Source organism: Drosophila miranda, chromosome 4, assembly GCF_003369915.1.
Source record: "Drosophila miranda strain MSH22 chromosome 4, D.miranda_PacBio2.1, whole genome shotgun sequence".
NCBI lineage: Eukaryota > Metazoa > Arthropoda > Insecta > Diptera > Drosophilidae > Drosophila > Drosophila miranda.
In genome coordinates, this window is record NC_046677.1 from 9,062,622 (window position 1) to 9,090,065 (window position 27,444).

Consider the following 27,444-nt stretch of genomic DNA (forward strand, 5'->3'; position numbering starts at 1 on the left):
ATAAGACAATTGCGCCTGCACTGCTCTCAATGCACAAAACACAGAGTGATTATCGGGGTGGCGGGTGCCTAATGAGTCAGGATCGATCACGATCAGGGTACAGAAAACAGCAACAAAGTGTAGAGCAGAGCAGTGAATACAAGAGTTTTTAATAGGCTTAAATTTTCACGACTATTACTATATTTGAAAAGTATTTACCCCTATTATAAAATTTAAGGCCGAACGAAAACAGACTTCTTCTCTGTTTTCTATGTCCCTCTCATTTTTAGATGCCTCTTCATCAAAGCTTACCTGCAATGAAAAATAAACGAAAAAATACATTAAAATTTAGTTGATTTAAACATTGAAAAAACCTAAAAATATAATATATTGAAACCCATATCAAATATTACAATCAAAATCAGTCAAGATGCGTTCTTTGGCACCTTTTCAAGCGTTCAGCTCAATGCATTCGCTCTAAATTTCGGGATATGTAGATTTATGTCCCTGCAGCGCAAATCATCAAAATGCATTTTGAGTGGTTTTTTTTTTTGTTGGGCACACAGAAAATTCCTTTTCACTTTTGAACCACAAACACAGAGGCACACAAGGGCAGGGTGTGGATGCCATCATCATCAGAGCAGCCCACAAACGAGCGGTAGCAGCCAAAAAACACGAGTGGGTGGGGAGTGGGGAGGGGGGGGTTAGTGGAAAATGCTCGTAATTTCAATACCAAAAGCAGTCCAATGCGCATAATTTTGCTGGAAATGAGTGAACGGAAGTAGAGTGAATGGCAAATCCAGGAGGCATTGACTGCATTTCAGAGTTTGGCAAAATGGCAGCAGAGCAGCCTCACAGCAGGACTGAGAGCCACAGCCACAGCAAGGAGTCGGAATCTTGGCCATTTCGACGGCACTTCACGTCGTGAAGCGGCTTTATCTCGACCGATGCTTGGCATCATTTGTGGGCATATTTTGCCCCCTAGCAGCTCTCTGGCTTTATGAGCCGATAATGACGTTAATGACGAGGAGGCCGATGTATTGCATACTTTTTGGCAGCCCAATATGATGCTGATGGGAAGGGGGCGTTGCAGAGGGCGCGGTATCTGGGACCAGCTCAAAGGAAGCGAAGTTTTTGGTTCCCTCTCGGACTTTCTGTGCACTTCCGTTTCTGTCTGTCGTGCAGCAAAATAGTGCAAGGAAAATGCCAAACAACTGAGCGCCATAAAGCATGCAATAAACATTTTATTGTAACAACTCGTTAAACGTAAAAGGGAAAAAGGAAAAACAGAAGAAAGAGAAGAAACGCCATGGTGAAACCAGTAAAGAAAAGGCCAACAAACTCCCTCGAACGGAGAGCCATTCAACCATTTTTTCCTTTGCTATTTAGCATAAAATTTACTGCACCAAGAAACATTTGGCGTTTACGTAGCAGGGTCCCAGGCCCCGGTCCGTAAATCCTACTAATCAAATTTATTACCCATACACACACACACATAAAGAGGGACACAGACACTGGCAGACCAACCGCAAGGGTGGTCCCACCCTGCCTCCCGACCGTCCTTCCTTCGATCCCCTTTTAACTGGTTCTGGGCGGGTTCTCTGTTCCCTGGACACTGGCCACTAGCCACTGGCCACTGGCCACTTCAAATGCCTTGGCAATATGCATATTAAATTTAATTAGAGCGACGGGGTAAACATAAATTTAGCCACAGGAAAAGCCACTCTCGAAGGTTGTTTAAAGCTATTTTTTTGAAAGATAGATATTTGTTAAAATATTCCACATTCAAATAGAAATACGGCTTAGAAGAATTTTTTTTCCATATACGACTGTAGTTGTTATGAGATTTCGGTACTTTTTATTATGGAAATTGATAAAGTGCTGCCTCGAATGTCCTTCCGAGGGTTCTGGCTAAATTTGAGAAGTATTTGCCACAATCTGATGCTTCTTTAATGCTGCCCGACATAAAAAAACATTCTGCAAGGAATTATAGCAATAAAAAGCAATTGAGGGAAAGCAAACATCTCTATCTTTTACCCAAGAATATACACAACTAATTCCATTACCATGTATTAGGTGTGCGTAAGCCCCTCCTTCAAGTAGCTGATAATATTAGCCCCCTCTAATGTCTATGGCCATACCCTTTCGATCGAACCCCAATCACAATTTAAAGGCAAATCGCCTGCCACAGCCCCAGCAGGTCCTTCTAGTGGATAGCAAAATGCAAGCAAAAATAAATTGCTGCGCCCCCCAAAAAAAAAAATCCGCCCCAAAACGATGATGGCGTTTTCTGGCTAATTTTGATTATTTTACTGCCGGCTGGAGTGGGGGGACTTCACGTTAATTACCTCACAGACGACACTCGCTGGGGCTCTGGCCCAGAGCGAGAGATAGAGAGATGCACAGCACAGCACAGCACACGCCCATAAACAATTTGTTGTGTGTGCACTCAATTTAAATGGATACCAGTCCCAGTCCTGGGATATACCCTGATAGAATTTTGGGCTCGTTTTATGCTCTATCCGGATGGAGAGTGCCACCATGAATGTGACATTAATGAGCTCTCAGCTTATCCCAGAGGCTGCTGCCGACGGAAACTTTATGGCTATAATTTGTCCTTGAATTCGTATTGGGACACACTCCACAGAGGAAGAGGTGGGCAAGACAGAGTATGTTCATAATTAAATTGTTATTTGCATCCCCCCACACCCCGCACCCAACCTGCTACCCAGCTGCTTGCTGCTCATTTGAAGGTTATAAAAGGTCGCCCCACCACGCACTGTGGATTCGAGTGGTAACCCGAGGAGGGGATTAAAAAATTACTTTATTCGTAAACGAAATCCCCCTTTTGGATGTGATGTGGTATGTGTGGCCATGGCAATCCCTTCTGGCAGTGGCCATCCAAAGTGGCCAACAGGAGATCCCTCTCTGTGTGTGTGTGTGTGTGTGTGGGTTAGTTAAAGTTTTTGATTTTCCAACAAAAGTTAAGCATAATCCCGGAGCAGGTAAGTCATCTGCTCAAAAGTTGGCCATAACTTGGCGTTAATTTCATTAACATCATTTGGCCAGAGAGACTGTTTTATGGCGCTGTGTGGAGGGACGGAAGGAAGTCTTTCATTATTCCACAATGAAGTGTGGATTTAATTTGATTGCTCATTGTTTGGCGGCACGGGGGAATGGGAAGCCACCGCCCCGCCCCGCCGCGACCCTCCCTCTCGGGGCACTCGTAACAGAGCGCAGAAGATGGTCAGTGCTCCACTGGTGAAGGAGCTTATTGCCCCAGAGACCAGGAGACCCTAATCAGATTAAGAACTTATTTTAAAATGCTTTAAGGCTAATGCAGCTAATGATAAGGATAAAGGTCATTAGACAGCAGAGATTTCTTAGACATAAGAGCGTCGTGTCCGTCCAAGTTTTATTTCTGTCGAGTCACAAGGAGGAAATACCCTCAAAGCCAAGTGTTCAAAGAGCCAAACGACTTGTTTTGTTCATTCTAGCTATAATAGTGATTCGATCTAAAAGATTGCCATGTGCAAAGACATTCCTATAATCACAACCAAATGAGTTAATGAATACTGGAATCAATGCAAATCCTTAAATCAAATTAAAGTCTTTATCACACCTCACACATGACGGGGGCTGTGGAACCCTCCCAATTCCAGGGACACTGCCAGATTGAGATTTATTTCCCGTATGGAGTGTGTGTGCATCTCATAAATCTCAGAGCCTGCCCTCACCCCAAAACCCTCCTCCAGACACACTTACAAGCTCGTTTGACAGAAACTCCAGGGACAAGGTGTGGGGTGTAAGGTGTGGGGTGTGGTGTGTAGCACCTCAATCTATAGCATCCATGATGCACAATTTACATGCCACATTTCGGCTGGCATAATGAAGTTGGTGGCATGCTGCTGCTGCTGCTGCTGCTTGTGCGTGGCGTAATCAACAAAAACAGAAACACGGATGAATTTTATCTAAATCAATTCAATGAATGGCCCCCACAACCGAAATGCAGATGCAGGCAGACACATCAGAGGCGCTGGGCAGGTTGCAGGCATCCCGCATGCCGCATGCTGAAGCTAAAAATACAGAGCACACTCTCCACACCACTCTCGACTCTCCACTCTCCACTCTCCGCTCTCCGAGGAGGGGCAAAGGCAACACACAATAGCCGCCAAAAGATGGGGCAGATGGTGAGGCAGCTGCTGTGGGCTGTGATGGCGATAAGAGACACAGAAACTCAAATTAAATTAAAATCTTTCAGTTTCAATTACGAGTTTTTGTGTGCTGCCTGGCTGCCTGGCTCTCTGGCTGGCTCTCCGGCTCTCTGGCTGGCAGTGGCATTGGCTTTGGCGCTGGCGCACTGTGGCGCACTCCAATTTCAAACATACAAAACACAAATTGCATTCAAAATGCATTAAAACCAATTTGCACGCAAAAATTTGCATAAAACTCCGTTTGCCAAAAGCCAAAGGGATGGATGCTGGCATCGCATCGGCAAAGGGATTGTGGAAATTGGTTTCACAGCAAGAAACAAAATTATATTCCCATCAATTATAATGGCAATGACAAAATCCAAATGCAACGCAAGGTGAAGTTGAAGTGGAAGTTGAAAGAACTTTCGCACAGCGGAATAAGGGATGGATGGATTCACGGGATTCATGGGTGTTTATGTTAGCGTTGCAGAACAAATTGCACTCCACAAAGGGAAAAAATAAACACCACAACACGGCATGCAACATGCAACAAAAGAGACAGTGTGTGTGTGTGTGTGTCGCCGTCCGGCTGGCGGCGGGTGCAGATCATCTGCTTACACATATAGATACAATGTTGCATATGCATTTTGTGGGAGGGAACGGAGCCAGAGACCAGGGACCATAGGATTGGGCATGCTTCGCTAGAGACGTGCTCGTGACTATCGTATAGTCTTAGACTTTCAATCATTAATCGAAGTCAGTGCCAGGCAATAGCACAAGCGAAAAATGCCGAATAAAATGACCGAGAATGCAAAAACAAAATAGCCTACGGACCGAAAATGCAAAAACAAAATACACAGAGTGTGAATAACGAAGCACTTTGCTGTTCGACTAAACTTTTTTTGTTCTAAATAATGTTTTTTAAATAATTTTATGTTTAAATTTTATTTTTTGTATACATTTTATTAACATTTCATTTTATACTTTTAATTAATTTTATTTCATTTAAAAAAAATTTATTTTTTTTATTTTTTTAAATTAATTTTTAATTTTAATCTTGATTGTCATGTGGTATTCATAGAGCATTTTAGAGCCCGACAAATCCCGAATCTCACTCCCCGAATCCCTCACCCATTTTCACAAATGAAACATCGTCCATCTCTAATCAATGAAAGCAGACCATGGAGTGCGACTGTCTATGCAAATTGTTGCTGTTGCTGACGCTGTTGGTGGTGCAACACGGACACGCTTCAAAGGTGCAACCGATTGCTGCTGCTGCACTCAAGGTGGCGGCGGCATTGGCATTGGCGTCATGAGGACGCATATGGCAGGCACTGAATCCTCACCCCGAGAATGCGAATCAAACAGAATAGAGGGAAGAGCTGGCTAGCAGACAGCAGAGCAAAGCAGGCAGGGATACAGGCAGACAGAGAGATTGGCAGGGCAGACAGATTGCAGTTGCAGGCAGCCGGCGCCTCCTCCTACCCCCTGCCGCTGCCACTGCCGCGCCATCCGTCCCTCCCTTTGCCACCAAGTGACAACGACATTGTCGAAGGTGTTGGAATATCCAGCAATGGAAGCCTTTTGTCTCTCTACCGCCCATCGATGGGGTGTCCTCCATCTGGCTGCATCTCTCCGCCCCTTCATAGAGCATTGAATTATTGCTTGCTGCATGCTACAAATCAGCTATAAAGTTGCCACACAGCACCACCGCTGGTGGGCAAAACGGTTGCACTGCAGCAGCACAGCACAACACAACACACAAACGATAGATATATGGCCTGGATAAATATTGTTCTTCTTGTTCAACAGAATTCCAATTGGTCTTTAAATTAAATTTGCAATCTTGTTTATAAGTTGCACAGTTCAAAAAGGGGGGCAGCCCCCCATCCCCATTGGAGGAGCTGTAATTCCGAAATTGATAGCTTTTGGCCAAGTGCTTACACTTGGAATTTACATTTGATTTCCGGCAGTAATTTACTTTACAGATATATTTGGAATTGGATCAACTATCGATTGGGAAGCTGCTTAAAATTATACAAATAATCGAAGCAGCAACGATTCCCGTCCAAAGAAAAGCCTAATTTAATCCGTGCTTTCGTTTCTTTGTCCAACATTTACACAGTCCTTCAATCTACAGAACAGAATGAAGTCTTCTTTCTGTCGTCGCTTAGATCCCACGCGATGAATGCCCCGAAAAAAAGACACCACGGCAAGGACTTGCTTCTCTCTTATCCGGCCAGTGCCCTCGGTTCTCTATTTCTTCGAATGTTTTTATTTCTTTCCTTAGAGGGAGGGCAAAATCCATGTACACGAAAAAATAAAAAAAGGAAACTTTTTGCTGCTGATGGTCCTCCTTCGGAGCTTGTTTCGCCATTGTGCAAACTTATTTCCTTTTATCCCCCTTATCGCCATTTGCCGAGATTTGTTGAGAGTATAATCTGCTAATTGGAGCGGAAAATTAGCAAGTTTTATTGATTCGCCTGCCAGAGATTTATTGTTCCAGACACACAACAAAATACATATATAGATATATATAATACTGCTCCTAGGGTACTCCCAGAGCTCGAAAAACAATAAAAAGTTCAAGAGCCCGGCTCCCAGCGAAACTCGAAAAATTCAGTAAAAAGTTTAGCTTTAAAAATTCTATATATATTTTATTTTCAGCAAACAATTTTTACTTTTATTTTTTGTCGCTCTTTCCTTATTTTAAAAGCGGATTACAAAACATCTCTGCCGAAACGAAACACGGGGAAAAATACCATCCAGCGGTATTAAATTTTCAAACAAAAAAAAAAACCAAAACTGAATGAGAAAAAAAGCATTTGGTGAGGGAGGTTTTCCCTTAGCTAAATCGGTCATGATATATATACAGTATATTTGTATATGTATATATCCAACAGCGAAAACAAAAATGCAACTCAGCGCAAAACAAAATGAAACGAAGAACGACGGTGGAGGCAGGAGGGAGGAGGGAGGAGGGTGGAGTACGGGAGTACGAGTATTATGTATTTCATTTTGGCATTTGCCGCAAACACTCCAAATGCATTTGCCATTCCTCCTAGATACAATCTCCCTCCCATCCCTGTGTTGGTTTGTATCTTTTTATTGAAACCCTGAATGGGTGGGGTGTGCTGTGGCAGTGTGGGTGATGGCTTTCTGGGGGGCAAAACTCCTGCCGGAAGCGTGGATTTTTAATGCATGCTGCCTCTTGCCTCCTCCTTTGCTGTTTCCTTTCGGCTCTGATGCGAATGTAGACACATGTTTCTATTTCTTTTCGTACAGTTCCGTTCCGCCAGGGGCCAGTAGTGGGTGTGGCATCCACGGGGCGTGTTCCACATATCAGAACGTCACACGCTGGTTTCTCCCCCCTATTCCTCTCCTGTTTTTTCCTTCCTTTTTTCGCTCTGTTCAGTAGTTTGTTTGTTGTGTTCATGTAAACGACTCCACTCTGTACAGCAATCTTTTTCGCTTTGTTCTTTTAGTTTTTTTTTTGTTTTCTTGTATTTTTGCGTTAATTTGTAGATACACTCGTTTGCGGGCAGTACAACTTCTCCTATATGTTGATAGAACGATCCTAAGTGGAGGGAAAACAAATCGATTTCAGGATTTCCTTTGAATTTCTATTCTTGGGATATTTCTTTTTCAATTTCTCTTTCGATAGATAGATTTCCATTTCTTTATAAGTATTTTATTAAAATATTTTTTTAATTTGTTATTATTTCTTTAATATTATTTTCTTCATTATTTTTATTATTATGTTTGCATTATAATTCTTTATTACAAACTTTTTTTTTTTATTATAACTTTTAATTTTTATTGTAATTTTTGTATTTTTTTATAATTTTTTTATTTTTAATATTATTGTTTTTTAGTACTATTATTTTATTATTATTCCTTTTTTTATTATACTTTTTCATACAATTTTTTATTGTTTATGATTTCTTTATTAATTTCTCTTTTTTTTATTATTATTAATTTTTTATAATTCCTTTATTGTTATTGTTTTATTATTATTTATTTATTATCATTTATTTTTTGTCATCATATTTTTATTCTTATTTCTTTATTGTTATTTTTTTACATACTTCAGAGTACTGCCGTTGTTCCACTCACAAAAGTATCTATAAATGAACACAGATATATGTACACATTTAGATACAGATTGCTATAGAAAGATAGAGATACGTACTATGTATATTTGAGAGATATTTCTTCTGCTTCTCAAGGAATTGGCTCTTTCTTTTGCTTTCTTTAGATCGATACATCCCTCAATTATCTTCCATGTTCGACTGTCCCCCATCTGAATCTTTCATTTTCACGCCTAATTGGACACTTGACTTGTGCCCCAAAAAGTCAAACCCCAGCACACAAGAGTGAAGAAAGTTTTCCGTAATTGCTGCAAGTACAAGAATCTGGAAAATCAGGTGGGAATCCCTGCCACATGCCCCTGCCATCATTTGACACTTTTACTTTTTCGTTTTTCTTTATTTTTCGCTTCTGGCTCTCTCGGAAAAGTAAATTTCCGAGACGCGCGGAGTGCAATGCGAGAACTTAATCCCAGTGTCGAAGGAATTCCGTGACAAATAGTTTGCGCTGTCAGTGCCCCGTAGATACATATGTATCCATGTATCTGCATACTCGTACACGGATACGCGTATGTGTGGCTCAGAGTCTCTGTAGCCTCGGAGTGGCTTATAGCCGTAGCCCAACGCCTATATCACGTAGCAAAACGCGATTTTGTCACTTGCAACTGCAACTTACTTTCGACACGTTCACGTCGAATGCATTTGCAACTTGTGCACCCCCTCCTTAGAGATTGGGCAGGGGACTCAGACAGACGGGCAGACATTTACATTTGGTCTCGCCCTCTTTTAGAAGAGAGCTCAAAAGATACAAATGTATCTGGGCTGTTGCGTTGCCAGCCAACGCGTGTGTGGCCTGCAACGCCCATGAAAAACACTCTTCTGTGTGGCGCCTCTATACCGGCAGGGCCAGAGGATGGTTGCAACTTGTGTTTACACTCAAATATTTCTGGTTTCATAGCAATGCGGTTACCATGCCCCTTCCCCCCTGCCCCTTGCTCCATCCCATCACACACCCCCCACTCCTGCCTCTACCCTCGTCAAGATTGCCCGACACTCATCGTTAAAGTTTTTTTTAGTGTAGTGTAATTAGTATTTTTCATGGCGTTGCCTTGTTTTTCTCCTGTTTTGCTGTCGGACAGTGCTCGGAATAGTTTTGAAAATCCTTTGCGGCTAACACTAATTTGATGGTTTGCCTTGTTTAATTTTTGTATATTTTCACCCTTTTTTCCAGGACGTAAATCCCACATAATGTGAAAATAATTGTTGTGGAAACAACAGAAAAGGTTAGGAGGGGGAAAGGGGGGGCAGCGGATTGAATTACGAATGAATTATTTTGGTTTTTCGTTTCAAAACGAAATAAACGGTGGTTTTAGTGTTTCGACAAAGCCAAAAGTATTTAATTTAATTCATCAAATGTATATAGAATATATTTCAGTGGAGTTTTGACGCATGGCAGCGGCTCAACGGTGGTAGGACATCAATCTATCGCTTTCTCCTATGTATTTAATCGGTGCTTATCGATACAGATTCCTATGTTCTGGCTCCTATCATTTCAGAGCCCATCCACTCACATTTTTTCCTCATTTCTTTCTATCGAATGCTGTTTCCAGAATAAATATCTTGCCTAAATGTACATTCCCCCTATCAGTATCTGCCTCATATGATATTTTCCTAAAACACTTGCCTTCGTGTGTGGCAGTTTCGTTTACATTTCCCCAACATTTTTAGAAATACCAAAGTCTTCATCGATGGTTACTGTGGATACAATTGAATTCAATTACTTAACGAAACTGTGTCGAATTTCGCAGAGACAACAGAGAGAGAGAAGCGCCCAACGAGAAAAGACAAATATAGAAATATTTTTCTCAATTGAAATTGTTTGTTCGATGCTGGAGCAGCAGCAGCAGCTGTGGAAAGATAGGGTCCGGGGGCACTTTGATAATCGTCAAAAGTGTTGAAGCTGAAGCTGAAGCTGCTTCAAGCAACTGTTGCAACAGTGGCAGCTGTTGCACGGCCACCAGCCCACTCCCCGCACTCGCATACGTATTCGCATCTTTCGGAAAATTCTTTCGCCAGTTGCCTGCGAGAACAAATGCTCTTAAGCAAACTGTCAAATGCATTTGGATATTTTCGCTTCATTCCACTTGACTTTTTGTCGCACCCGCTCCACAATGCCGCCGCTGCGCTCTCCCATAATAAATACATATGTGTGTAATATAAAACTTTGATGGTAATTATTTTTCCAGAACAACACCCGCATGGAATTCACCACATGGGAGGCAGCCGAGCAGCCATAAATTGAAATACACTCCGCACACCACCATCATGCCTCCACACGCCACCCTACGTGCTCCACTCTGCCTCTACGGCAACAAAAGAGGCTGCAACAGCAGCAGCACCAAGTTGGGTGTGAAAAATGAAAAGCATCTATAATCTAATTTTATCATTATCACAGTTGTCTGCGCTAAGTGACGTCATACGCTGCATGTGCAAGAACACCCGTCCCAGCCGACAGCCAACAGCCACGAGTCGAGTGGAGACGCAGATGAAATGAAATGAGACAAAAATTACAGCAAAGAATATTTGAGTTCACAGTTATACCCTATGGATTACCATTAAAAAAAAAAACGTGGATCGATTGGAATAAACTTTTGTTAATCGATAATTATCGATTACATCTAGCAATACGATTAAAATTTCTGAGAGTAAATATGGTATTTTAAATATGATTTAAATGCGAATCACGGACACTATAACCTATAACTATCTGGCGTCTGACTCTTTGAACACCTGGCTTTCAATGCTTTTTAAAACGCTCTCTAATCATAGACTTTAAATATTATTTTCTATGGGAATTTTTGCTGTAAATATTAAGAAGGGTATTAAGTACCCTAAGAGATTCATTCTAGGCATTATTAATATATATTTAAACCATAACTTATTCTAAAGTATTCGAATCTTCCTGGTTTCTTTCAAGCTTCAAGGTTTTTTTCTAACATATATCCAATCTATGGGGAACTCCCTTGAAAGTTCTTCAAAGAACCCACAAACTGCATTCTTTTTGTATGATTACATCTTCTCTTCAACAATTGTCATACCTTCCCACTGCGCATACCTACAGGATATTAAAGTGGGTGCCCTGTCAGCGAAATAGGGAAAAGTGTATTATTGTGTAAGAAAAATCGCCTGGCACTTGACTTTGCCAACGGCAATAGCAAACGCTGCAGCTATTTCATGCAACGTTCATGCGACTTTTGTTTTTGTCAGGAGTACCCCTGTACGGCGTACACATAGAGAAAGTGGAGGAGAGTCAGCCGTGTTCAGCATCCTGCTTAACGTTTCTCCGGTTGTCCTTGTGCTTATTGTGGAGCTCTTTCTATTCCTTTCTATTCCTTTCTATTGCTTTCCTTTTGCCTTCCTGTGTCTGAAGTTAAGTGCAACTCTAACATTGTGCACCCGAGAGATAGCACGACATTCCATTGTTGTGCTGACTGCTGCAAAGACTTAATTCACCCTTCATCCTCCCTCCATCTCTTTCTCTTTGGCCAGAGCCAATTGGGGAGAAGTCCTCTGCTTCTCGACCGGGAGCCGGGTGCCGTGAGTCGGGGGGTCGGGGGGTCGGTGGTCGGGAGTCTGGGTTCAACTAACCGACTCTATTACGCAGTGTTGTTGCTCCTATTGTTGCTGTCGCCATTCAACGCAAATAGCGACAACATTCAGACATTCGGAACCAAAAAAAAAAAAAAAAAAAAAAAAAAAAACCAGCAGAGAAAAGTGGATCCCCTGGGTGTGTGTGTGTGGGTGTGCGCGGAAGAGTGGCAAGGTTAAGCTGCCACAAAAAAAAGTGCTGGCTGGAAAGATCCCGCAAAACTTTAATTTGATAAGCTGCTGCAAATAAATTGCAGCACAAAAGTCGAAAGTCAAAGGGAGAAAAAAGTTCGGGTTCGCCTTTTTTTGGCACCATTGAAAAGTGCGCTGCAAAAAGGTTTTAAATGTGAATACAAGCAAAGTTTTAAGGCCAAACCTTCGATCAAAACATTCTATTCATGTTGTCTTTCCAGTTTTTGATTCATTTACGTACCTGAAACGAGAGAAACGAGAAACGAATTTGGTTAGAAAATGATTCAATATCAAGATCATGCTTTCCATCATTAGAAAAACCATTTAAATCCCTTTACCAATCGTATTCTCGGAGCAATTATAACGATGACCCCACTCGCATGACTCGCACGCACAACCAATTACGAATGCACAAAGAACTCGTAAACTGAATCATTTACCGCACAATGGGCTGCCCAGACACAGCACAGGTACTCAGAGTTACACTCACATGTCAGCAATACTCGTAATTACGGGTATTTTCCCTGTTTTCCTTTCGGCCATTCGCCGAAAGAGGTAAGAAATCAATTACCATAAAACGGGTCTGGGGGGGAGGGGGGATGGAACCTAGTCAATGAACCGCAGAGCGAATGACATGCAACATGAACAATGTTGACCTCGACCCAACGCTTGGGCCTGTGTACACGCCCACGTCTAGTAATTCATGCATCATTAGGCCGGAGACGGAGAAATTAAAAGAGCACAGCACACACATCTCTCTGTATCTCTCTCTCTCTCTCAAACAATATCAACAGCAATTATAATAAAAATAGCAACAGCGACAGCAGCCAACAGATGCTCTAATTAATTCCATGAAATTTACGAGCAGCCGCCAATGTGCGGGATCGATAAACTCTCAAGACGATGGCCAGATGACCCAATGGCTTGCAGCCATTGCAGACCAAGCAAACAGATCGATATCTATCGATATTGCAACGATAAACAAGTGATTAAAAGTATTTCTTTAATCAGTAACAGCAAATCAGTGGGTAATTAATAAGATTAATACTTCAGATGCTTCAAAGACTTGGGCATCACTATTTGTGTTATCAATCTTCGAGAGATTTTATCGAAGGAGAATGAACGAAAGTCTCGAACTTCTCGAACGTCTCAATCTTCTCGAACGTCTATCCGAACCTCTCGGGTGCCAATGACTTTTTTCCCTGCTAAAAACAACGAAAGATACATTAAATTACTTCCCGAAAAGCGCCACCATTCGATAGGTGCCATAAATCCACAATAAAATTAATCGAATTCGATTCCAATTATTTCTAACGTTTAAAAATATAACAAAACATTTGTTTGAAGTGTGGCTATAACCCATAGGCTATGATTTTATATGAATAGAATGAACACCAAAAATAAACACGAGTATAACATAATCTTCGATTGCTTGCGGCGGACGACATCAAAAAGCTAATACCTGCCCCAGATTTATGCATGTAAATCAACAATGAAATTGATATATTTACCACTTGATTTATAGGATACAATTCAGGCGCAGAGATTTTCGTAAAATTTTCTGTTTTTGCGGTCATAAATTTGTACGGGACGCTGCTGGAGAGTGAATTTTTATGCGTTAAAGAACACGATTTGGTTCGGTTTTGGATTGCAGATTGGATTGGACGCAATCAACAATTTATGTTATCGCTTTGTCTTGCCGCATGCACACACACCGACTCGTTTCACATCTGTTAAATGTTTACATGCCTAATTATGATTTATTTGAGGCAATCATTTTTCTCAACTGCCAGTCTGCCAAGTGGCAGCAACAGCAACAGCAGCGGCCATAGATGAGAACGGAAGTCTGTCCGATATAATCCAGAGACCACACCACACCACACCACTCCTTTCCACTCCTCCTTCCCGGTGAGGGATGATGGTCTCCAGGCACACAAGGACACTGCCGTCGTCAACTGCCATTCGGCGGCACTCAGACTCGACTCTGAATGTCCCCATGGCCGTGCTGGCTCTTTGCTCTTTGTTTATCTAAGTTAATTACAGCAAAACATTTTTAGGGTCGCCTCGCATCTCCCTCTCTCTCTCTCGCTCGCTCTATACTATCGCTGCTCTCTTTCTTGCCTGGGAGTGTGGTGTCTTTGTGGGTGGGGTGTTCACGCATGTTTGGGTGCGGACAGTTCCGCTGATTAATTGCCGCTAAGCATACAAGCCGCCATTATTCAACCGCCATACCACATCCCACGAAAAGGCCCACAAAATATACATGCATACTCGTCGTAGAGCGACCCAGCGACTAAAAGACCATGGAGGGTGGTAGTTACTCGTACGGTCTATATGCTATACATAAAACAGATCCCCATATAAGCGAAATGGTGAGTATACAATTCTGTACATAGAGGAACACAAAAGGTTTGACTTCTTGAAGACGAAGAACCCTAAAGCTTACTGTAATAGCTGGCTCTAGGTGGATACACCTACAACTTCTTCAATTTCAATCTGTTCGGTATCTATAAACCAGTCGGAACGTTTTTGTCGAGGCACTGTTCCAGTGGAGCCAACAATTTGTATCAATGATGATGTCACCTTTCGGAAATTCTTTACAATAGCACTCTGGGTTTTTTTTTTGCATAGTAAAATTATTTTTTGAATTATTTTTATATATGTATCTATACTTTCTATAACGTATTATTTTTTAATTTGCTAATATTTTTCTATTTTTTAATTAATTATTTATTTATTTATTATTATTATTATTATTTAATTAATTATTTTTTTAAATTAATTTTTAATTTTATTTAAACTATTTTTATTTTTTAGACTCGTTTTTGCTTTCAATTAAATTTTGTTTTTTCTTTTAATAAGATACAATTTTTTTTTTTCTTTGTTTAATTTGTTAATCTATTTTGTAAATAAGTTTTTGCGTTTTGTAATTAGTTTTTTCTTTAAATTCGTTTTTTAGTTTTGAATAAACTTTTTAAATTTTTTCATTAGTTACTTTCTTAAAATGGGGTTTTTTAAATGTTTATTAATTTTTAATTTATTTGGTTATTTAAAGACGTTTTTTTTATTTTATGCCATTACAAATCTTAACAATTTTTTTTTAACACAAGTATTTATTTCTAGGTCTGTAAAGTATAGTCTAGCGAGTGTCTTTTCTTTCGACCTTGATTTGCCTTTGCCACATTTATGGAACTACAATCATCAAATACAATGCCTGGGTGCTGCTACCCTTTGAACCTTCAGCCTTCGCATGCAACCAACAAAAACGTCCGATAGATAGAAGTATCTATAGAAGAAGGCACCGACGACGGCGACAAATGTCAAACAAGTAAATCAATTGTTCAGGCAGCTGTGGAGCTGCTGTTTTCACATTCAATTTATTTATTAGTATAGTATTTTTGGGGCCTAATTTAATCAAGAATTAAATTATGTGAATAGGTAAGGTCTTTGATTGAATTAAACATGCGAGAGTAGCAGCAGCAGCAACAGCAGAAGAAAAGAGACCTGAACTCTGAACACGACTGAAAATGATTTCCGACTTTGCCCCGCAGTCGATGCGGATTGATTGTGGAGTTCCTTCCACTCTCCCAGACGCATCCTTGGAGCCTCCTTTTCCACTTATTGTTTGCTAGTTTGTTAGTCGTTCGGTTAGCCTCTGCACAGGCATTGCCACTACACTGCAGCAGAAGCAGCAGCACACTCTGGTGGCAAGGAAGTCGGGCTGCTTGCTCAATGAATAAAGAAACAAACAAACAAGAATTTTGTGCGCTTGACTGCATGTCTCTGCCATGAGCGATTCAGCAGCGACAAAGCGACCAAATGACTGAATGACTGACTGACTGAATGAATGAATGAATGAACGACTGAGCGCGTGAGTGGTGGTGGCTGCTGTTGCTGGTGCAAATGGCTGAATGAATTGTCGGTGGGTTGTATAAATCAACTTGGCGTTTATCTCAAAGCAAATAAGTCAACAGTGTAGACGGATAGCAAAATGCAATGTGAATGTGGAATGGGAAATGAGAAGAGGGCCGGAACGGGTCGGAACGGGTCGGTTCGGGTCGCCCTGCATGATGACACGGACGATTTAGTTGCGCTTCCGTTGGCAGATTCAAGTGACCCCCGAATCCTCCTCCTCCTCCTCCTCCGTCCCTCTCTGTGAGATGAAGATTGTCCATTGTTTTTCACAGTCGAATTGTTGGTCGAAAGAGCCCACCGACTGAATCTCTGGAAATCCTTACTAATTTCAAGCTTTAACCGTCCGTATCTGTAGATGGAAGATGTCTTCTGGGGAATTAAAAGTTGAAAACTGCATGCAAATATCTGTATCTCGTATTCGTATTTGCTTCAGTCTAAAATGGGAATCAGACGGCTGAGTGCCCCGTCAGCTGTTCGTTCGTTCGTTCGAATTATCTTTTGTGGACACACGAAATTTGCTTCCACAGACAAGCAACCGACCACAAAAGTCGCACAAGCACATACACACACACACACACACACACACACAATGTGTACATGTATCTCAAAGATACATTTGGGGATTTTGGTTTCTAAAGTGCAACAGTAATTCATCAATTAAACCCTGCCTTTATAGAATTACCAATTACCATTTTACCATTTCACATCCGGCATCCGGCACATCACCCACAAAATGCAAATGTTCGAACCCCCACCCCCCCTGAAAAGTTTTTGGGCACAGGCCAGCTAGCCAGGAGCTAGATCCAGGCTTTTAGCTCGTTCTCTCTCTATCGTATCCTCAGTTCTCTCTGGCAATGTGCGGCTTTTGGCAATTTGGCAGCAAACTAATCGATGGCGAAACATTTGCCCAGACACAAAGCGAGAGCCTAATGCAAACTCCCCAACACAACCCAATCGCTGCTGGTGGAGAGTCACTCTCGTTGCCATGTCATAAAAGATGCACATTGTATCTACTAGTATGCATAGTATCTGCAGCAGCCCCATCCACCATTCACCTCCACCTCCACCTACCAACAGCTTACTTTGCGGCCGTTCGTTTGTGCCGCTCTTAATGCGCTTTAGCCCCTGCTCCTACTCCTTCTGCATTTGCATTAAAAGCGGTACGAGCCAAACTGTCAGACAGCCAGAGTCGCAGTAGGAGTCGCAGTAGGAGTCAAAGTTGGAGTCAGAGGAGGTTGGAGCCAATATTCCTGGCTCACAAATCACACGGCACAGTGGTACGAGACTGTAGAATCGTGGATCATGGCTTAGATATATTTTGGGATGGATTTTGTGATCTATCAGATTGCAGTCGTGCAATCATTACTATCAGTTTTTTGTCTGTTTGAACACCTGGCTTTCGAACTCGATTCCTTCTAGAGTTTATATTTATTTTTAACAGCACTCTCAAAAGAGAAAGAACCCTTTGATTACAGTGACATTACTATTACTATTCCCATCTTTTATCCACTGTACTGGCGGCAAAAGTAGCTCACAATTTAGAACGCACAATGGCACAGGCCGGGGCAAAGAGTGTGGCACCACAAAGCCCTTGCCTGGTCTGCACCACATTGCTTATTTAATGAGATTAACGTCTAAAGACAAATGTCATGTGCACGTTAACTGGAGGAGGATGTGGATGGAAAAGAACGGGTATCTTCTGGTTATACACGTTGAGAGCAGAGCAGGGTGTCCTCTGTCCACTGGCCTCCTGGTTTCTGCTGCGGTTTCGGACAGTTTCTGCTTCTGTCGCCATAAAAGGCAGAAGGCGGCACATTAAAAATTCCAAAATGTGTTTTTGCCAGCCTACCGCCGGCCTCTGTACCTCTGGCCGCACCATAAGCTGCAGACGGCCCAAAAGAGAGACGCAACCAAAGCAAGGCATACGAGTGCTCGTAAAAAAAAAAAAAAAAAGAAAACAAGATCCTCAAACGCTGACTCTTCTGCTCTTATGCTCTTGTGCTCCCGTGGCTTTAAGTTTCAGCTTCAACTTCAAAGTGGCCGAATGCCATTCCGATAACTGCAAAGGCAGACATTCGATTCAGATGCCATGGCCAAATGGGAGGAGGACCATAGAAAACTATGGCTGAAAACGATGACAGCTCAAGTAGCAGTGGCAGCAACTGTGGCAGCAACAGCCGAAGCAGCAGCAGCAGCAGCAGCCTTGACCGAAGTGAAAAGTGAAAAGCTGTCACCAGTTTCTGTCCCGCTGACCATCTATTAAATATGTATGCGGAAAAATCATCCAACTATAAAAGAGCTAACGAGCTGTAAACTATGAAAAAAGCAAAGCTCTTTCTGCTTAAATTGAGCTATAAATTTCGACTATAAAGCAGAATCAAGAATAATCAACGGTAGAGTTGTAGAAAATGAAGATCCCAAAGCTTGATTTAAGCGAGTACCAGGTATAAAAACTGAAAATGGAACAACTATGGAATTACTTTATAGAGTAAGATCTTTACTTTATTAGGAGAGTGGAGTGTAAAGAAGAGTGGTAAGTAATTAGTAGAGAAGTACGAGTATTGAGCAACTAGCACTGAGTAAAAACGAGGTGGAACGTTGTGAGTTGCTGCGGACACCGCAACTCTACAGTTATACCCGATACTAAGTCAGTATAACTCTCCTCCGGCAGACGCCGCTAATATTAAACGACACGACAAAGAGTGCGTGCGAGAGAGACAGAAAATCAGTCTGAGCGTGACGTCGGGCGCTGCGTAGCCACTGAAAATTGATTTCTTGCTTTTGGCTACAAAAATGATCCGATCTGATCCAGATTCAGCAATCTGATAGATATGGTCATTATCTATGATTCTGCGTTTTTAGTTTTCTCGAATGTGCAATATTGTGGATGCAACAGATTTTCGTCTTTTGTGGGGGCGGAAGGGGGTGGGGCGAAATTCTGAGATATACGATTTATAGTGAGATCTAACAGAAGTGCGGATACCAAATTTGGTTACTCTAGCCTTAATAGTCTCTGAGATTTGTGGATGCCCCAGATTTTCGTCCTTTGCGTGGGCGGAAGGGGGTGTGGCGAAATTTGGACACGAAACGGTCAAGGTCCGATATCACAGGAGTGTGGATACCAAATTTGGTTGCTCTGGCTCTTATAGGTTCTGAGATCCTTGAACTCATATTTTGCAATTGGCAAAACCGACCATGAAACCTGTGTGTTAGAGAGAGACAGAGCGAGAAAGAATGAAATTGTTTTCTTGATTCTGGCTATAATAATTATACGATCTGGTTCAGATTTTGCACTCTAGAAGATATAGTCATCTTCTACGACTCTGAGTTTTTAGTTTTATCGTATCTTTAAAAATGTGGATGCCACAGATTTTCGTCCTTTGTGGGGGCGGAAGTGGGCGGGGCAAAGTTTTGAAATATTCTTGTGGCAGTGACATATCACAGATGTCTGGATCCAAAACATCGTTTCTCTAGCTCTTATAGTCTTTGAGCACTAGGCGCTGAAGGGGACGGACGGACGGACGGACGGACAGACGGACAGACAGACAGGGCTCAATCGACTCGGCTATTGATGCTGATCAAGAATATATATACTTTATGGGGTCGGAAACGATTCCTTCTGGACGTTACACACATCCACTTTTACCACAAATCTAATAACCCCAATACTCATTTTGAGTATCGGGTATAAAAAGAAATGGATAAAAACTAACGAGTGATAATTAACGATTGGTATTAAGTCACGAGTGGTATTAAGTAACTATCTGAGCGAAGTAACGAGTGGTACGAACTATGAAGTAACAAGTAGTACGAAGTAACGATTAGTACGAAGTAACGATTAGTACGAAGTAACGAGTAGTATGAAGTAATGCGGAGTGTGAAGTAACGAGTAGTATGAAATAACGAGTGATTTATTAGAAAATACTACTCGTTTTACCCAAAACTTTAAGATCTCAACGTCTACTCCACTCGCCCCTCCCAACTCTCCCCCTCTGTATGCCTATCTATCTGTTTATATCGCTAATATCCTCCTGCGCTCTCTTGAATGGCGCTTCGGGGCGAATTGCAAAATGCTTTTACAAATTGCTTTGGCCAGGGGATTTTACAGAAGATTTTCATTAAGCGTCAAGTCCAGTCCAGTTCGGCCAGGACATAATACCGCAAATTAGTGTAATGACAGAGACACATACACAGATGGAAGACATATGTATATATATAGATAAGGACTAATGCCAATACAAATAGAAGCAAAGACATCTGCTATTCATGTGACAAACACTTTAGATGGTAAGCGGATTAGGTCAAAACTCGTAAATGACTTTTAAACCTAATACACTTGAAATGCAGAGACAGTGGCGACCCCACAACGGATGTCCCTTTAACAAATCATCAGTCAAACAGAGAGAGAGATACAGACACAGATACATATAGAGATACAGATACAGATACTCCTCCTCCCAGATAAAGGAACACATGGCTCCAGGGCTCCAGGGCTCCAGGCTGATTTGCCGATTGTCACAGCGACATGCGTCTCAATAATTCATCATGAAGGCCAAAAGGCGTCGCAAAGATTTCAGACAGGGCCTTCTCACAAGCCACGGCTTCGACTTCGATCCCGACATGGCGGCAAATTGCGTTGACGCGGTTGCACGTTGTCACCGCAGAAAACGTGTGGCAGTGGCAACACCACCAGCCCCCAGCCCCCAATACCCAACCCTTCACAGTGACAATGATGAATAAAAGGCGATAAATCTCGCCAAAAAGAAACACAGAGCCCAAGAAAAACTCTACAACGGATTTGGCTCAAGCCAAAGCACAGAAAAGAAGGTAAAACAGAAGCCAGAGCCAGGCCGGAGTCGGAGTCGGAGACGGAAGACATTTGTTTCAGCTCTGGAGCTGGAGGAAGGGGAGCAAAGGGGTGCACAAGTGGTAGGCCGTCCTGATGACGTCCACTGATTTGCTCGGGGGAAAAAGTGAACAGCAGCTTGCGTGGGCCTTCGTGGATGTCAACTTCTGTCGCCTGATGATGATGGTCGGAGGGTCGGATGTTAGGGGGGGGGTCGAGAGCTCGAGACGTCATCGCAACGAGGGTTGTTCGCACAATTACGCCACAAGCATCCGTATGAGACGCGTGTAATGGGTTATAATGTATCCCCCGACTAGAGCTGTCCGTTCCAGTCTTAATAATGTCTTTGGGAATGATAAACGATGTCAGGACCGACAAACAGATGTTTCAATTATGAAAGGGTTGCTTAAAGAGAGAAGCTTTCCCTTTAATCGATTCCTCTTTACAAAAATCGATCTATTATTGCCTATCGGCCACGGCACATCTCTAGCTTTGCCTGCAACTGAATGGAAGTCACGTGAGGCAGCTGCCGCAGCAAAGTTTATGCCTCAACGACAACACAATCGAAGCTACGGATGCGGATGCGGATACGTCTGAGGAGGATGAGGACGAGGTTGGTACGTGGGCGCCATAGCCGCAGATCATTAGCGTTGCCAGCCGCAAAAACAGAAAATAAATAAATAAAATAAGGAAGGAAAGGAAAGAAAAGAAAGGAGAGTGACACAAACGACGACAGCAGTCCCCGTGCGGGGTAAACGTTTACTTCTTTGCTCAAGAAAATAAAAATATAACAACTTTGAGGCTCTGCCACTGACAGGCGCGCGCGTCGCGGCCTCAACTTGAAGAAGTTTTATGTTTTATGTTTTATGTGGAAGAAAAAAGTCTGATTTATGTTTAATGGCTAGCAATATTCAAGTGGAAGGCAAGTTATTGCTGCTGTCCAGGACAGTGTTTATTATTTTAGTGCCTAGAGGGAATCAAGAAGCAGGAAGCGGACAGCAGAAAACAGACCAATGGGTAATTAGGATAATGGCAATTGGTGGACGGCCAAAAGATGGCCCTAACTATAGAGGGAATATAGGGTGATGAAGCGCCTTCAAGGCTTCTTAAGGTTATCGATTAGAAGCTACAATAATATGTGAAATATCTCTTTATTATATACAAAAGTATATGAGCGAGCGATCTAAGGGAACCAGCCACCTAGTCAGAACTAATTCCTTTGTCATTTTATTATCCACACATTTGTGGAATAACCTTAGGCACTCTTCCACCTCAGACACAAATGAATTTTGAAATAGTTGAGGGGCTCTGACACATGCAAAAATCTTTCAACTTTCAATTAACGTACGGCCAACTGTTGAGCAACTCATTTTCCTGTAAATTAAATTAATTAGAGAACAAAAGAATGTCATGAGAGCATAATAGGATAATTTATAAAAAGGCAAGGAGGATAGCCGAGGCTTTGCATACCCTACCAGATCCAGATCGTTCGCTGCTAAGATCTCTTTATGTTCTAGGGATACAATCTTGGTCTTTCTAGGGAACTGACAAACCTCTGGTCCACCCAATATACCCAATGAAAGGGCATACAAAGCGGGGAATCAAGCTAAACTTTTTTAATTGCATTCAATGTAGAGCTGCCAACTACGACGACAAGGACAACGACACAAGGATGGGAAAGAGAGAGAGAGACAAAGAGACAGAGAGAGTCCCACAAAAAAACTGAGAAAGAGATGGCTAGAAAAAGGAGGAGAAAACTCCATGATAATGAAGTTGCCAACGCATTGCTTGGGGGGGGGGGGGGGGCGGGGTGGGTCGGTTGGGTGGGTGCATTCCTTGCCATCACTTAATGACATTTTCATCAAGATCCTGCCTGCCCCGTAGCGCCCTCCTACTCATTATCATTATAATTGTCATGCTGATTTTTGTGCTCCTGCTCGGCAGCAGAAAGAAAGAGATAGAGACAGTCCCACAGCCACAGCATTTTCTGCATTTGTTCGGTGGTAAAGTTTCCTTCTTTTTTTTTTTTTGGTAAAGTAAAAGTTCTTTCATATTGTGATTTGTGTGCAGTGAGTGAATTGTTGTCGGATTTCAACGACTTTCCTCTCCCACAGGCACAAGCATGACTTACATATATTTCTTTTTGTTTAAGGAAGTGCCTCCGATAAAGACACTGACGGAATGATGTGCATATGGAATTATATTTAATCGTGGAATGTGAGACTCGTTAGTGGATTATTTCCATTGGAAATACAAGAAAAAATATTAAAAAAATATAAATAATAAAAATATAATGTATAAATAATAAAAATATGATATATAAATAAATCTATAAAATAAAAAAGACTATTAGTGATTGCCGAAACCCGGGATTGAACCGGGGACCTTTAGATCTTCAGTCTAACGCTCTCCCAACTGAGCTATTTCGGCACTTGAGCAACAAGTGTCAAAAGCTCCCTATGGGCGCAGAGAGAGAGAGAGAGAGAGACAGATAAGCTTCAAAGCACTATCCGAGAGATAACGATTGAGCCTCGTTCAAATCCAAGGGCATATTGCAATTTTTTGCTTTCGAAAACACTTATTCTGATAATTCTGATTTCTATTTTAGAAGATTTTTTTAGAAGCAACATTTTCGATTTTAGTGATCAGTAACCTCATATTTATTTTCAAATATTACAATCTTTATCGTAACGAAAACGAAAATAATGATTAAGCGCAGAGTCTCAATGCGAGACTTTTGTCTGGAACTACCCAAGCGACGGCAGTCCATAGGGAGCGTCCTGGCCTGCGACACGTCTGACCGTCTCACGGAGATACAGAACATCCCTGATCCCGTTGATGTGTCTGTGGGTGGGCAGCACTCTCTGGTGCTGACGCAGAATGGGGATGTCTACTCATTTGGCTGCAACGGCGAGGGCGCTCTGGGCAGGAGTACCAGTTCCAGTGAGCCAGGCAGCGAGTCCTTGCCCGCCTTGGTCGATCTACCGGGCAAGGCCCTGTGCATCACTGCAGGCGGCTCGCACTCGGCCTGCCTGTTGGCGAATGGCAGCGTTTACGCGTGGGGCTCGTTCCGCCTCACGATCGATGGCATTGCACTGAAACCCACTCAGATCTTGGCCGGCACAGAGTGCTGCAGCATTGCCTCAGGCAGGAATCACTTGGTAGTTCTATCAACTCGCGGCAAGGTCTACACAATGGGCTGCCCCGAGCACAGACAGCTGCGGAGCATCCCAGAGCGCTCAGTGCTCCGCCCAAATCAAATAAGTATCCGTTCCGCCAATCCTTTCAATGCCATTTGGGCCACAAACACCTGCTGTTTCCTGCGTGAATCGCAGACGGAAACCATCTGGGCCGTTGATCTGAACAACTGCCAGCAATTCGCGCCAATCAAGACAACCCTCAAGGACGTCACTCAGATTGCTGGTGGGGATCACCATACCTTGATGCTCCAAGAGAATCGCCTATACTTTGTCGTTGGGCTGGGCGAAACCAGTACCGAAATCGTGCTCGTCAGGAATCTGGAGTGCAGCAACATTGTTTCTGTGGCTTGTGGAGACGTTTGCTCCTTTGCCATCACCGAGGATGGTCTTCTGTATTCCTGGGGCACGGACTCCAGACTCCAGCTGGGAATGGCCGGCAAGGATGATCAACCGATCCGTGTCATCAGCCGGAATACCGCCAACAAAAAAATACTCCTAGTATCTGCGGCGGCACGGCATGCTCTGTTCCTCGCCCAGGGTATTCCATATGTATTTAATTCTCTGAAAGACTCTCTTCTTGCCTTTTCATAGACAAATTATAAAAAATTATTATGGGCAGGCACACCACATACACATTTATTTTCTTCTCCTTCTCCCATTTTTCCTTCTTTTTTTTTTTGCATTAATCTTTGGCTATTAATTTTTTTAATTTTCACACCGTCAAACAAACTTTCATGTGCCACGCCACACACCCCTTTTGTGCAAAAAACTAAATGTACAATTATTAAACTTTTAATCAATTTATCAATATTAACTTTTTACTTGTGTGCAGGGGGTGGCACAACTTTTCCAGTGCCTCGTGGCCAGACCCACCTCCAACTTTTCCCATTGGTGGGAAAGGGGAGCGCAGCAAGGAGATTCTGCTCAATTTTTAGTCGTTACGCCATTTCAATTACTGGCCAAGTGCCAGGACACAGGGCGGAGAGCAAGGCCAGCTGGACAGCTGGACGATCGGTGGCAAATTTATAGAGACAAAAAGCTAGAAAGGAGACCCATGGACCATAGCCAGAGCGAACAAAGGGAATAAGTAAAATGTGTAAAAATGGTGGCACATCCCGAGCAATGGGGGATGATGCTGCTTGCTGCTTGCTGCACTTGTCATATTACTAATTTCCCTGGTGACCAAGACCCAAGACCAAGAGCCATTGAACTCCTGAACAATATCGTGTGTGTATGTATAGGGTTCAATCGTTCAATCTGCTGCATCAACGGGCTGCAACAGCAACTGCAACTGCAGTGGAGGCAACTTTTTGATTAACGCCATTATGAGGTGATTTTCCAGTTAAGGTTGGAGGCTTCTTTCAGGCTGCTGTCCTCTGAACCTGGAACGAGTCCTGCTGCCCGTGTCTCTGCCTGCCTGCTACCAAATTGCACTCATGTGTGTAATTTATTTTCTCGGCATGAGAAAAACTTCCTAACCGGAAAATGAGGCACTCAATTAAGAAAACGTTTAATCCATGAAATGTTCCAATTGCAGACACACACACACACACACACACATAGACGGACTGCAGCGGCAGTCGGGAAGGAGGATGAATGACCTGAATGGCTCGAATGGCCAGAATGTGCAGAATGGTCTGTGGAATGGACGAGGGGGGGGATGGGGCTCGGGGACTGGATGAACGACATTGCCCAGTGGGGGCTGTAAAAATTGCTGTCTATATAATTGATTGGGTGTGCCTTTTGGATTTACTTTGCGTTCTGCCTCTGCCTCTCTCTCTTTTTGCTATTTTTGCTCCTTTTATTTTTTGTGCTTAAAGCACATCCCAGTGATTTGTAATTCCCATTTCAAATTACATGGCCAAATGTTCCTCTCGACTTAAAACTGAGCCCAGAGACTGAAGAAAACTAAGGGCAGCATTTCCTGATATTAATTGTATTTAAAAATGGGCCTTAAGGAGGCTTTAAAGGAGTGTGGGGATTATTTATCGTATTTTAGGGGATTTCATTGTAAAAAGTCTATCTCTATAGGAAAGAGTCTCTGTTCTTCGAATGTGAAACGAAGTGAGTGTCCATTCGTTTATGGGAAACTTTTAGATCCAAACAATTCCATTTCCATCATTCCAAGAAGATGGGCACCCACTGGACAGCAATTGGAACAGTGGAACCATTGAAACAATTAGAAAATATGGAAGTCTAAAGGAATACCTTTACTATCAATGAATATTCCTCGTCTTTTGTTCAGAATTCTTATGAATGATTGCCTTTATCTAGAAGTACACTATCATCGCTTTAATTATGCATCTCACATACTCTCAAAATATTTTTCAACATAACTAAATATAGACAAAGCCAAAACGGGCGACAACTGCGATTATCAATTCACATTTACAATTTACTTAACAGAAATATAAATGGAATCAAAGTAATATGTAAATCCAGATGGAGACAAGTGAAGAGGAAACAAAGAGACAGCGACAGGGGCAGAGCATAGGGAGTTTTTAGGGAGAACAAAAGCTACCGATGTTACAAGGGGGAATTTATATACTTTTTTTAGTTGTCGCATTTCCGCCCTTTCCGACAGCGACTGCCAAAAAATATGCATATGGAAATGCAGAGACAATGTCTGCGGGGAATAGGAAGAGAGAGCAGTGTACATATGCGAGGATTGGAGTTTTTGTGGCACATAAGACGTGTGGAAATTATGCGAGGCGCGTGTCAAGTGGCACAAAACTGTAAGAAAACTTTTACCAAGTCGGTGGTTGCCTCCAGTTCTTGCCACCATCTCCATTCCCCGCCCCCACCCATTCCCATACCACCATTCCATTCAACGTCTGCAATTACATTCTGAATTAAATTGTAATGAGGCGCATGCGGCGAAATATGAAAATGAGACCCCGCGACGTAGCGGAATCGAGTCGATGTGGAGTGGAGCCTCCGCCACTGGAGGAGACTCCGCACACAAATGGCAATTAACAGTTATGTTTGCTGTTCCAACACGTTGCAGACAGTTTTAATGACGGGTCGGGACGGTCGGGATGGGACGACGCGATGCGGACTCGAGGCAAAACTATTTTTAGGTGACTTGGACTTGGACATCCCCAGCTCCCCATGCCACAGGAAGTAACTGTTCGACGGGGAGAAAGAGCCTCGCCTCACCCCTCTCTACCATCACCCCATCACCGCGTAATTGGCTGAAAACGGAAGTTCGTGTAATTTAAACTCGATGGTGGCAACTCTGGTCAACATCTGGCGGCCAAGACATTTACTCCGGAATGGGTGGTTCAATTGCGCGGAAGATGCCAATAAAGAAAGAAAGAAAGACCTTGATAGTGGCCATTCCTCAAGGAAGCTCAAGTGGAATAAGGTGTGTTTTTTTCCAC

General features: G+C 42.6%; 2 protein-coding genes and 1 non-coding gene across 9 annotated transcripts in view; 1 reads left to right on the forward strand and 2 right to left on the reverse strand.

Moving 5' to 3' along the window:
* Positions 1-27,444, reverse strand: part of LOC108162447 (semaphorin-1A) — a 143,985-nt gene that overhangs the window by 90,025 nt on the left and 26,516 nt on the right. The window lies entirely within an intron of this gene.
* Positions 23,219-23,291, reverse strand: Trnaf-gaa. The gene has a single exon. It is a non-coding gene; the product is annotated as a tRNA-Phe (tRNA).
* Positions 23,398-24,736, forward strand: LOC117189038 (regulator of chromosome condensation-like). The gene has a single exon (XM_033393925.1). It carries the CDS (start codon positions 23,567-23,569, stop codon positions 24,650-24,652), a length of 1,086 nt encoding a protein of 361 aa, XP_033249816.1. The 5' UTR covers positions 23,398-23,566; the 3' UTR covers positions 24,653-24,736.

Excerpts from the sequence above, each read along its gene's own strand:
- LOC117189038 (XM_033393925.1), top strand. The coding sequence starts at position 23,567 with ATGATTAAGCGCAGAGTCTCAATGCGAGACTTTTGTCTGGAACTACCC.